The sequence below is a fragment of the Thunnus thynnus genome, chromosome 17, assembly GCF_963924715.1.
Source record: "Thunnus thynnus chromosome 17, fThuThy2.1, whole genome shotgun sequence".
Classification (NCBI taxonomy): domain Eukaryota; kingdom Metazoa; phylum Chordata; class Actinopteri; order Scombriformes; family Scombridae; genus Thunnus; species Thunnus thynnus.
In genome coordinates, this window is record NC_089533.1 from 25,636,377 (window position 1) to 25,649,574 (window position 13,198).

The 13,198-nt window shown below is 39.5% G+C and overlaps 1 protein-coding gene across 1 annotated transcript; it reads right to left on the minus strand.

Moving 5' to 3' along the window:
• Positions 1–1,257: 1,257 nt before the first annotated feature.
• si:ch211-237i5.4 (reticulon-4 receptor-like 2) lies at positions 1,258–13,190 on the minus strand. Its single transcript, XM_067616001.1, has 6 exons — positions 12,428–13,190; positions 5,668–6,045; positions 4,762–4,907; positions 3,972–4,140; positions 3,724–3,886; positions 1,258–2,812 (listed from the first exon to the last, which is right to left on the minus strand). Exons 2-6 carry the CDS (start codon positions 5,971–5,973, stop codon positions 2,517–2,519), a joined length of 1,080 nt encoding a protein of 359 aa, XP_067472102.1. The 5' UTR covers positions 5,974–6,045; positions 12,428–13,190; the 3' UTR covers positions 1,258–2,516.
• Positions 13,191–13,198: the final 8 nt, after the last annotated feature.

Sequence of the window (13,198 nt, forward strand, 5' to 3'; positions counted from 1 at the left end):
TGCAAAACATTGAGGGATATATAAATCAATGGAATTGTCTGGTTTAGTGATATTCTGTATCAATCTAAATAATAGTTATATTGGTTTGTAATATGGTATGCTCACTCACTCATGCACCCTTTCTCTCTCACACAGACACGTACACACTCTGAGAGGGAATTTAGCTAGGCTACCTGCAACCTAGAATATATGGAATATGTCCCAATGTTGCTGTTCAGCAGATAAAATTGGTAGCAGTTTAACGTTAGCTGAAAAATGGATGAAAAAATGAGTTCGACCTGAGTAGACAACCATAGTTGAACCATGCAACTCTAGAACCCACCGTTTTACAAAGTCATCCATTTGCATGCACTTTGCTGCCGAATCTCACAAATGTTTTTCGTTAATTTGCTGCAATCTCTTAAAACGTGGTATCGTGGAGCACCGCATCTTTACCAGAAAAGGCCCACATTTGACTTGGGACATTTGGGCCACATTTTCTGTTTTACATGTGGGCCATTTCAGGCTCACATACATTTTGTCTGGGCCAGAAGAACGTCAGCAGTGTTGCATCATTGCCTGAAGTGGCCCACTTCCGTATGCTATCTGCTAGCGTTAAGTGGTATTAAAAACGGAGGTTTGATTCAGTTAAGCACTAAATAAGCCAGCCATCTATCTATTGATAATAGCTAGCTTGCTTACCTGCATATAGTCCATTGTCTGTTCTTTTCAGTTGCACTCCGTTTTCTTGATATTCCAAAATGAATTCAATGTAGAGTGCCAATGTATTACTACTATATTTGTACATAATACAAGTATTGTATTTAGTGAAGAGTACTTTTCACAGAAAGTCTGAAAGCTATGCCAAACCATTTTTTCCCTCAGAAATTCTGTTTGTCAAATTTGTTTCTTATATGGCTTACACGTAACATAAGCAATTTGGTAAATTTAGCCAAAGTGAAAAGTGTGTGAATATATTATAATTCAATCCTTTAACACAAATTTTAATACAGTTATTTGTACAATGCTTGAACAAAGCTTCAAAGCGCACCTCAAACTGATTTTTATCTATTTCCAACGTCCATTCCTTGTAGGTCATTTAAGAGTTCACTCATTATTGAGAGTGATAATAGATCATATGTTAGCTAGCTAGCTGCATATTCAGACCAAATCAGGTGTTGCTGCGCACTGCTGCAGGGTTGTACGTGGTGGTGTGCGGGGACCCATCAGGCACCCATCAGACAGCAGTTTGATGTCAAATTCAAAGAGAGAGTTTTGTAATATGCGGAGGAAAATTAAGGAGCGAAAGCTGCGAGAGATTTTGACACTGACCCGAAAAGAATCAGATACTGGAAAAAACAGAAGCATGAGCTGCTGTTAGCTGACAAGAGGAGAGCACGGCTAGCTGGAGGTGGGAGGAAGAAAGTTAGCTTGGAGCTAACGTTAGAGAGACAGCTGATTGATATTTCACTGTGCTGTAAACTGGCTATTAATGTATATATCCAGCGTAACGTTACCTCAGAGTTGTTTAGTTTTTAACTGACACTGGCCATATTTCCCCTCCGGTACTTGACCGGTCATACTTCACACAAGTTAAATTGAAATGTTTGTGTAATGTCTCACAATAAAAGTCGGGAAATGAAGGCTTTTATTAATAGCATAATGCAGTAACAAAAATTTAACAGAGCAAATAGAAGCAGATCAGAAAACAGGGAGGCTTCGTACTAAAATATGAGCAAATGTACTTATCAAACAAGGGAATTAGGAATAAAGGCCTCTCTCTAATATAAGCCTGCTTCCAATAAAGGCCTGGTACCCCCTGCAGTTGAGGTAAATAAAGGCCCCAGTCACTATTAGAGAAAATATGGTATATCATTTAACCCTGACTTCTCACAAGACAATAAAGTTGGTTGGAGCACATGCAGTAACTTACAATAGTTAGCCAGTGTGATAATTTTGTTTTTTTCTGATAATCATATTGTAACAATTCAGCTCCTTGTCATGCATAACAAAGCACTGTAAATTAGACTAAATAAGAGATTCTGACCTGTTAGTGACTGTGAATTTAGTCTGAGCTCATTAATCACGTGGTCGTCAACAACAACCTCCATAGCTATTTAAATTTGTGACTTTGGTGACTCCTGGTGGTGGTATCAAAACAGACTGAAAAAAACACATAGGTTGCACCACTTTTCACTTGCATTGCTCTATTCTTTTCTACAAAGAAAAACAAAGAAATTCTACACATAGGGGCATTAAGGTATGGGAACTATTGCTTAAACTGAAAAAAGAAAATGCAAAAACTCAAACCACATGCCTTCAGATTTTCCAGACATATAGTACATGTCTTTAAATTTCAAAAAAAAAAAAAAAAAGGAAATTAGTACATTTCAGTAATCATCCTTTTGAGGCAGCCATCTTCGTGCTTCATGCTGCAGGCCTGTTTTTCACAACAGGAGGCTGGGAGTTCACGCTTCAGTCTCAGTGTTTCCATACTGTCAGGTCCCCTCCTCCTCTCACTGGTTTAATACAGGCTCTCAGGACGGGGGGCTCTGTGACTCTGTTTCCCATTTCTTTCCATGGTTCCTCTTCCTGTTCCTTTCTGCCATCACCAAAGCCGCCACCACAGTGACCAGCACGGTGACAGTGATAACGAGTACGGTGGCGGTCTCTGCGATGCAGAGCTGGCTGTCTACCCAAGCCAGCGAAGCCCCGGCCAGCTGCGGTGGGTCCTGGCACGTCACATTGCGGTAGTCAACAATGTGAAGATGGCGAACGTGCAAGATTTTGCTAAAGACGCGATGCAGCTCACAGTCACAGCTCCATGGGTTGCCTGGAAGGACAAGAAAAGTTCATGAAAAGGTCAAAAGGAGCTAAATAAAAAAAATGCTAGTGTAGGCTCACAAATGTGCAGAGTCAAAAGGTGATCAGTCAAAAAAGAAGGCAGCATTCACATACAGTAAGTGTGTCAATATCCTGAGGTGTAGTGTCCCTCGAAATCAGAAATATACTTTTTTTTAGTTTTTTCCCATCATTGTATCTGGTTTCCTGCACCTGGCAAATACAGGATATGCATACAACCAACTTTCTGCTATTCTAGCTACTCTACCGTACCACATTCACATTACTCTCAATTCTAGCAGTATGCAACTTTTCAAAGTCATTTCTAAGACATCACATCACTGCATTTAAATATGACTACCAATGGTGATGGTGAAGGTGGAAATGTAAGTACATTTACTCAAGTACAAAATTGACACACAGTTTTGAGATGTAAGACGTAGATGTTAATTTACTGCATTAAGATGTAATATGTCACATGATATGATTTAACACAAAATGTTCATGACAATGAGTAAAATTTACAATATACTGTGCAGTACTACTCTGATTTAGCATTGCACTCCTCCACACTCTATGGATTTGACATGGAGAAACTAAGATAAATGGGCTGAAAGCAACATACAGACCAGATCCATTTTTACCAGAACAGTTTCATTTTTCTACAAACAGATTTCTATAATCACATAAAAATCCTCATGACAGTCACTTCAAGTACATATTTGAATGCAGGACTTTTCAGTTTTTTCCAGTATTCTATGTCTAATCCTCATACAACTGAATAATGAAAAAATACATATTTTAAATAAGAGTAGTGCATCTCCACAAGATCAACAACAAAAGTCAAAAACAAAAAGTTAAAAAGGAGGTGATTAAGATAAGAGTATTAGTGACATTAGAGACCTGACAGCTGGATGTGTGTAGCTGTTGTATGCAGGCTGATGAAAGTTTTAAACTTGAGGTGACGCAGGTTGTTTCCCTCCAGAGCCAGAACAGCCAGGCTGTAGAGAGGAGCCAGAGCATCACTCTCTATCTGAGAGATGTTGTTATTATTCAGCTGGAGCACCTGCACAGACAGACAGGTTATAGACAGACAGGTATAGAGACAACCTGGTGCATACACAGAGTCATTTCAATAGTATTTTATTCACCTCTAATCCAGGCAGCATATCCAGGCTCCCCTGCTGCACCACAGACAGTCTGTTGTTGTGCAAGTAGAGCTGTCTGAGCCTGGAGAGGCCCCTAAACACACCAGGGCCGACCGACACCAACTGGTTATGACTGAGGTCCAGCTTCTCCATGTTGTCCAGATACTCCAAGCTGACAGCAGGAGGAAAGGACAGGGTGAGACACAGAGACAGGCAGGCAGACAGGAAGCTCAATCCACATGTGCTGAACGCTGTTGTCTGTAGCTTCATCTACTGATGGTTCAACTTGCATGGCACAGTGGCCCTGATACACCCATAGCAAACTGGTGTGTTGGATGAGAGGGTGGATAAATAATAAGGAAGTGGGACAAGCAGCTGGTTCTGAAAGTATTTTTTACTCACTTGAAATCTGCAACCGTTTTTTCCAGTTTGGTATGATTACTTACCCTGAGACATTTACTATCTACAGGCCCTGGTTTACTTTGCTTAAGTACCACGCAAGTATTCTGCAAAGTGGACCTGGTGCACCACCTTGTATCAAATGGATAATGGGTTGTGAAGTGTGATAAACATAAAGTTCCTTTGAAATGTAATTCTACCAAAATCTCATCAACGAAAATAAATTACTTTGAGGGCAAAGACTGTCAACATGAAAAGAAGAGGACATTACATTTTTATGAGCAAATGTGTGCCAGTCCCTGTTCTGAGGAGGAGCTAGAGGAAGCTGATATCAATATGGAGTATGATGGTGGAAGATGGATAAACTTCTGAGGGCAGACAGACAGACAGCTACCTGTATCCAGATATATGACATAAGTTGTTGTGCTCCAGTCGAAGCTCTCTGAGAGCAGACAGACTGGTGGAGAAGTCGACAGGGAGAGATTTTAACTGGTTCCAGCTCAGATCCAGCTTCTCCAGGAAGGACAACGAGAAAAATGCCTGGAGAGAGAGAAAAACAGACAGACTTTCTTTTTTACATTCCTCCTTCCCTCTTTCCCTCCTTCCTTCACTTCACCTCTCCCTCTTTAATCTTTTATCTGAGCAATCTTTTATCCTCCATTCTTTTTCCCACCATCCATTCCAATTACCTTCTGTTCTTTCATTTAAATTGACATTTCAACTGCGTTCATAAAATACGGTGGCACTTCAAGCCGCACTTAACTAAACTTTTTGAATCTTGGTCGTTTTTAACGGTATATTTTAATCAGACGAAGGATTTTAGAGAAACAAACAGAGCAAATAGTTCACATATGTGCTGAACTGTGGGGGGCGATCTGTAGGGATCACAGATCAACTACGTTCCGTTACCCAACTACCGAACAGTGTCACAGAAACACTGATTTTTATCGTGAAACTGCTTTAGTCAGTGTTTTTACTGGTTTTAATCACCGGGCCTGTTTGTTTTGGAGATGAGACCTCTGCAGGTAATTTAGCTCCTGGTAAAAATCTGCTGAACAATGATGGAATCCTAACTGAGAGAAGCTGGTTAACAATTAAGACAACAACTCCCATGATCGCACGTTGCTTCACAATGTCATCAAACTCCGTCTTTGTAATAGTTTGATTGAGAGACCCCTAGCAGCAGAAATGACATATGCGTTTAGTGTAACATGTTTACAATACAATTTTAAAAAGAGACAAACATAAATTTTCCTCAGAAGATTTTGCCTTCTATAGTTCTCCATCCCTCCATCCTTACCTGTGGTTGGATTTCTTGTATCTGGCTGTGGGTGAGCACCAGCACCCGCAGGGACCACAGTCCAGTGAAGGCTCGGGTGCCAATCTCACTCAGATTGTTTCCTCCCAGCTCCAGCAGCCATGTGCCGTGTGGGAGGCCTCTGGGAACGTGCTCGAACCCACGGGCACGACAGTCCACTAGTTCAGCGTGCTCATAACAAATGCACTCGTGTGGACACAACCGCAAGCACTCAACCGATGGAAAAAGGAATGGGGGGGAATAAAAGGCAAGAAGGAGGAAGAGTAGGACAGGGAAAATGAGACACATACTTCCTCGGACAGCAGGAGGAGTGAGGGTAGCTTGCTCGGAGGAGTAGTCAGCAAGTCAGCGTTGAGGAAACTGGAAATCAAAAAGCAAGAAGAGTATAATTTTTAGTTTACATTTAAATAGTTGATCTGATAAAGGTTTGGTGGATCTAATACATGATTAAAGCTGTATTTAAGTTTGGGGTTTTTTTGGCCACTGTGGGCAGCAGAACAAACTGAAAACACAACATTCGTTCATTAAGGTAAATGTATTTGCAAACAATTACATATTTACATGTCAAGTAGACACATAACAAACTTAACATTTATTTGGAGTTGAGTTTCTGGCCATCTGATGAATGTCCAATATTCACTCTCCTTTTGGCTCTATTTTGGTCTCCACCAACTCCTGAGGCAAATATCTGGCTCTTTATCTGCTAAATGCTCCACTATGTTCACCAGCTGGTTGCTGAATTTCTCTGTGTGCAATTTGGTAGCTTACAGTGTATGGAAGCAAATAAGGGTCATTAATATTTTAAGCTTGTGAAATGGTTTGTGAATGTGTAATAAAGTTTTGCAACTGTAGAAATATTTTGTGCATGTGTGAAAAGGTTTTGTGCACACAGATATAATTTGATTGTGTTATAATGTTTTGTAGCTGTAAAAATATTTTGTGTATATGTGATTAAAATTTGTGCAGGAATATTTTCAACAGTGAGGTTTCACAAAGTCTGAGAGACGGTCACACAAATTTCCCACTTGTGTGTACAAAAGTGAAATTACATGAGAGATGGACACACACATTCGCTACCTTTGTGTGCAACACTGAAGTTACAAGCTACAAATTACGAGTTACGAGTAGTAAAGTTTTTACAGCAAACGTAGAGTCAATCTGTCCAATCAGAGGGCAGGTGGTTCCGTTGCGTTCATCCCGCCGCAGGTCCTGAATTTTAAGATGGGCGATGGTGCGGGCTCTCCTGTGACCCAGGTGGGTTTAATTGTACTTGAGGATGCTGTAGATAATAATGGTAAACATTTGATGTGTTGTGTATTTAGCTTGCAGTTAGTTTGCTGTTATTGTAAGGCAACAAAATTGTCCAAATGCATATTTTCAAGTTCAGGAAGGCTGCTTTATGTACCCAAAATAGAACAGTAATGTAGCTTTAGGATGTTAGCAAATGTCCACTAGACTTACCAAAGCAGCATCAACACTGGCGAGGAACTTTTCAAGCTGAAGGCAAACCAAGAATAAAGACATGTACCCTAATTATACATAGTTAGACATGAACACTGGCCCACCTCTTTGTATTTACAATTTTGTGGATTTAGGACAGTCAAGCTCCTGTGGGATTATAGAAGATTCATTGTAAATTTGACAATAGTATCAGGTTCATATTGACTATTAGCCTCATGGTTGTATACAGAGAACTGGATACAGCGTTGGGCGTGGGACTCCGGTCATTTCTATGAATGTTACTCAGTGGTGTATGAAGCCAAAAAGGTTTGACTTCCCGGCTCTTCCGGGATCATTGGGCCTACAGCATGGATGTATAAAGAGAACTGGATACAGCGTCGGAGGCGGGGTCCCGTTCATTCCTATAAAAGTTGCTCAGTGGCGCATGAAGCAAAAAAAATCGACTGAATGTACTTTCATACCCGGATCTTCCGCATTGTGCAGCCCATAGAGCATGCGCACTAGTGACTTTTGCTGGTTGAGTCGACTACTTCCAGTTTAGCCCTCCGGCTAACTTGAATGGGGATAAAACTATTCAATCATGCTTTTGAAATGTGATCGGACCAAATGGATTTAAATCTGAAAGTGAGACAAGTCATTTCGCGGGGGTTGTGACGCTCAAAGAAATTTATCCACTGATTTACAGACGTCTCTTTCACAATGTAAGTCTATGGGGAGAGGTCTTTTTGGGCCAGTGTGCATCATGTGACATTGTAATTAAACGGTTTGGCCGCTATGTCAAATTTGCTTCAAAGCCTGGCACTCTTCCTGTATCCAGTTCTCTTTATACATCCATGGCCCATAGAGCAAGTGCACTAGCATTTCCTTTAACCCCGCCTCCCAACTGTTAAGGTTGGGAACAGCTCAAACATAAGAGGTTGGCTCATTCACATGAACAACAGTTTGCATGCTCGTAGCACCACGTGTTCATGAGCTTGCTTGCTTGTACCATGGCTCATACTAGTAGCCACAGCAGCTAGTATTTGTTTATTAGGCAGCAGCACTGCCTAAATTATGTTAATTTAATAATCAATCTTTATGTACTATGTCAGATGTATTGCTAATGTCCATGCAAATTGATAATAAAGCCTAATATTGCACAAAGTTAACGTGTATTAACGTAATATTGTGCTTTATTACAAGGTAATGGTTGTGCGGTCTGAACTCTTTAGCGTTTGTGTGCAATGGAAGTGGATAGATGCCATGGATGTATGAAGGAAAAACCCACTTCTCAACTGGCCAGCTGGCTATCTTCTCGCTTCATGGGTTTGTCTTTGACATTATATGTTAATTATGTGGTAACACGATTGGCGTGATTCCTCTTTACCATTACTGATGCTAGATGGTTAATACATAGATTATACTTAAAAGTTTGGTGGCCAACTGTATGTTTCACTTTTGCTATGTAATAGTGCTTTACTAATCCTGGACATCCATGTGTAACAGTACTGCATGCCCAAATATCAATTTGCACGGTCGCATGTGTAGACTCATGTTTTAAATGTGATTGACAAGCCTAACAATGTAGATCATGCATTTTATTTAATGTTATAATAATCTGTCTTTGTCAGTTTGTTTCCCAATATTGTCACTCTCATTGTTTTGTTAAATGCTGATTATTTTTCTCTTTTTTCACTGACATCCCAAAGCTTGGTGGCGTGCAGTTATCAACAGCTCATCCATGCATCCATCAAATGAATTTATCTGAGTCTCTAAAGTGGCTGGGCAATATGTTAAAACATAAATCTCACAATGAGTACCTACCTTCTGGTAAAACTGTATACATCTATAATGTGTGATAAGAATCGCCAAAACAAGTACAATGGGTAACAATCTTTACTGATTTTACCTCTCAGTACATGTATGATCCAAAGTAGTGGTGATGTCATAAATCATGCTCATATCTACACTTATAAAACTCAAACACAAGATAAACTCCCCCCCTTCAGTGGTTGAAATTAAAAACAGCCTTCTAGTGTCAAACTCTGCACATACATCATTCTGCACAATGAAGCTCAAACATCTAATGGAGACAACAAGAAAAATAACACTTTTGTCTTTTCAAAAATATTCTGTACTCATTTTCTGACATTGGGGAATAAAGAGAACAGACACACCACCAGTTGGTGAGGCTGGGGAAGATGAGTGGAGGCAAGGGAGGAGAGGCAGGAGGAAATAAAGGAAGAACACAGAACATGAATAAACAGAGTGATGAACACATATTTAAAAATTGAAAATATATATAATTACACTACATACAAGAGGTGGAGACATATCCTCACACAAAGAGGACTGCCCTGTCTTATTTACAAGTTCTTTTATTGATGAAAATACACATCCTGTTGAGGCTACAAGCTGGTATGGACAACTGGGACCAAATTTATACAAAGAAAACTTGAAATACAAACTTTACTCACTTTGGATCATAGCCTCAAGAGACTGTGTGATGCTACTTAAAAAAAATAAATTTCCCCAATTGGTGAAATGAACTCCATCTTGCAGAAATATGCCAGGGCAGTGAAACTTTATGCAAGGATGCCTTAACACGGTCTCCACCCAAATCCCTGACAAATGTGGCCATCACTCTGTTCACCCACATTCTGGCCTTGTTGAGCTTTCCTGGACCTGCTTTCCTCCAGTGATGTCACTCATTGATGGAAGATAGGATAGTTGTCATGGAGGAGCAGCAGGTCCTGCTTCATCATAGTGACAAGCTCCACACCTTTGATGTTGCCAAAGTTGTTGCCGCCACAGTGGATGAGCAGAACAGCTGGAATTGTTCTTCCTCTCAGGGACTGATAGAAAAAGGGGAGAAGGTTCATCCATCTCAGACCACCTCAACCAAACCACCACACACAGCCATCCAGCCCCTATAAGCCACACTTTTGGACCTAAATAGAATTAAATACATTGAAATTATTCAATTTATTATTACGCATTAGTCGTTAAATTTGGTTAACGACTAATGCGCTTCTTTAAACAAAAGCGGTACAACAAAAGTTGTACTGTTGTACTGTTTCAAAGACTACAAAATCTTAATTTTTTAAGGCTTTAATAAAAAATGAAACAACCCCCCCCCCCCAAAAAAAAAAAAAAAAAAAAAAACTGTGAATACTGATAGCTGCAAAACTTTAATCTGAACGTTTGGGATGGAGCTGTAGTAATATGAGAATGACAACTCATGTCTACTAGCAAATGGGTTTTATCATCAGGTCGCACAAAGCTGCAGAAATGTCTGCTAACACAGCGCTGCTTCTCACGGATGTATTTAGCAAATACACACAAGGTGAATTATTTACTTATTGGCACAAGGGAAGACTGGATATTACTCATGTTTTAATGGTTATTCTAGCAATGCTTACATTATTAAATCAAACAAACTGAAGCAGAGCAACAGTATGTAATAAGGCCGAATGATTGGTTTGCCTTGATTGACAAGTTGCTTGCCAATGTTGATGCTGCTAGGGGACATTTGCTAACATCCTAAAGCTACATTACTGTTCTATTCTGGGTACATAATGCAGCCTTCCTGAACTTGAAAATATGCATTTGGACAACTGCGTTGCTTTACAATCACAACTAAGTGCAAGCCATATACGCAACCCATTAAATGTTTACCGTTATTATCTGCAGCATCCTCAAGTACAATTAAACCAACCTGGGTCACAGGAGAGCACGCACCATCATCCATCTCAAAAATCAGGACGTGCAGGGGGATGAACGCAACGGAACCACACTGCCCTCTGATTGGACAGATTGACTCTACGGATTCAACTGTAAAAACAGTCAAAATTCGTACTCGTAACTCGCAGTTTCTAGCTTGTATCTTCACTGTCCTACACACAGGTAGGAAATTTGTGTGTCCGTCTCTCAGACTTTGTGAAACCTCACAGTTATATTGTGCAATATTCCTGTACAAATTTTAATTACACATACACAAAACATTTCTAAAGCCACAAAACATTTTTACATGTGCAAATGATATCTGTGTGCACAAAACTTTTTCACACATGCACAAAATATTTCTACAGTTGCAAACCATTTCACAAGCTCAAAATATTAATGACTGTTATTTGCTTCCATAACAGTGGAGCTTTTTAGCTGAAAGCAGCTGCCTACTCTGGAAATTGTGACTGGAAACAAGAGGATGGAATTTGGGGGCTGAAACACCAAAACAATGAGCTAAGAGAGTCAAAATAGCTCTGCACAGATAAAAAGGACCTGCATTGTTGGGTGACAAGCAACCTCTGTTACATTACACATAGTAATTTTATCAATTGTAATAAGAGATTATTGACCAGTGGAGCTTTAAAGTTTAAGTGAGACTAAATTTTTCATCTGTGGTTTGATGTGTTTCTATAGATGTTGAAGTGTCTTCCTTCACTTCAGGAGGGACTTGATTAGTGACATCATTATACTGTGGTACTTTGTTGACATCAGTGGTGACGGTAATAGTAAGTAGACAGTAGTATATTATTGTTATTATCATTATTATTATTATTAGTTTTTTCTTTTATTCTGTTATCTTTGAGGTTTTTTGGCAACACACACCACAACAGCATTTCCAATTTCCCCAAAATAATTTCTTCGCTTTGTCCCTTAGAATGGCCCTACAAGCACACATGATGTCTACACATGCCTACATTAGAAGAAAAAGTTCATCATTACATAACCAACTTTTTTCAGATCTTTCTTGTATTTGTTACTCTTGTTTTTGACACAGGATTTTCATCAGATTTTTCCTGCCTTTCCAATCCAAATGTACTTTAAGTACATAATCACAGTCATTAAAAGCAGAGCAGAAGAAGGGATTAAATTCAGCCTGATGACACGCGTTTCACACACACGCACACACACACACACACACACACACACACAGTGACATAGTATAAAAGCAATATAGCATTTATTTCTTATTGACTGGAAAGCAGCCAAAACTTCATAACACAGTCAATACAAATGCATAAATAATAAATAAAATAATTTTAAAAAAATGTGTTACATAAAAGACAATATATTTGTTCCTGATAATACATTTTTCACACTCATAAAACTGGAGGAAAACCAAACAGACTGTGAAAATTATTACATGTATTATGTGCGATTTTTTTTAAGACAAAAACTGCAACTAACTACAATTACAATCCAAATCACAAAGAGTAAAACCCAACTGAAACAAAAATCATTTGGTCTGATTCCATCTCTGATGTCTCAGCCTGCTGTTTCCAAACTCCTGACTCACCTCCTCTACTGATGAAGAACCCAGACGTCTCCATCCTGGATCACAAACCTCTACATGTCCTCTGACTTCATGGGATGACAGCTACACAAAGACAGATTGGGGGTTGATGGACAGAGAGAAAAACAAAGACAGAGTGATGATGGCGATGATGATGATGTTGGGAGACTCTCAGTGCGGTCAGCTGTGTCAGTAATCCTCTAATCCCTCTCCAATCACCAAATGTTTCCTCTCATCCCCTGAACTCTGGCAGCTTGTCTTGTTTTCATCTGCTTTCAGTCTCTGTCCCCCTCCCTCTCATTTCCTGTTAATACCACCAGGGAGACTTGGTGTCCTTCCATCCGTCTGTTTCACTGACTTTAATATTATATACAGACTGTTAGCATCTTGTTGAGTTAATCTCCTGGCCCTGTCTTATGGAGGGGCTCCATATCAAAATTTTCTTTTAAGACCATAATATTTTAATTCATGGTGTGCCCACATTGTCCATTTTCACTTCAATTCAGGTTTAACAACACTATTTATTCCTGAGAGAGCAACTGTATACACAATAGCTGGGAGAAGAAAGGAAAAACACTCAAAATCACAAAACAGTCAAATGCTGAGATTAAAAACTATCAATAACAGAGGTGATATTGTTCCCAACTTTGCGTAATTAAGCAATTAAGCATTGCTTGATTCTCGTGCTCTCACAAATAATAAATAACGCTACAGATTCTTCTTCATTCTATTTGGGTTTTTTTCTATAGATTTATCAATATTCAAATGATGTAA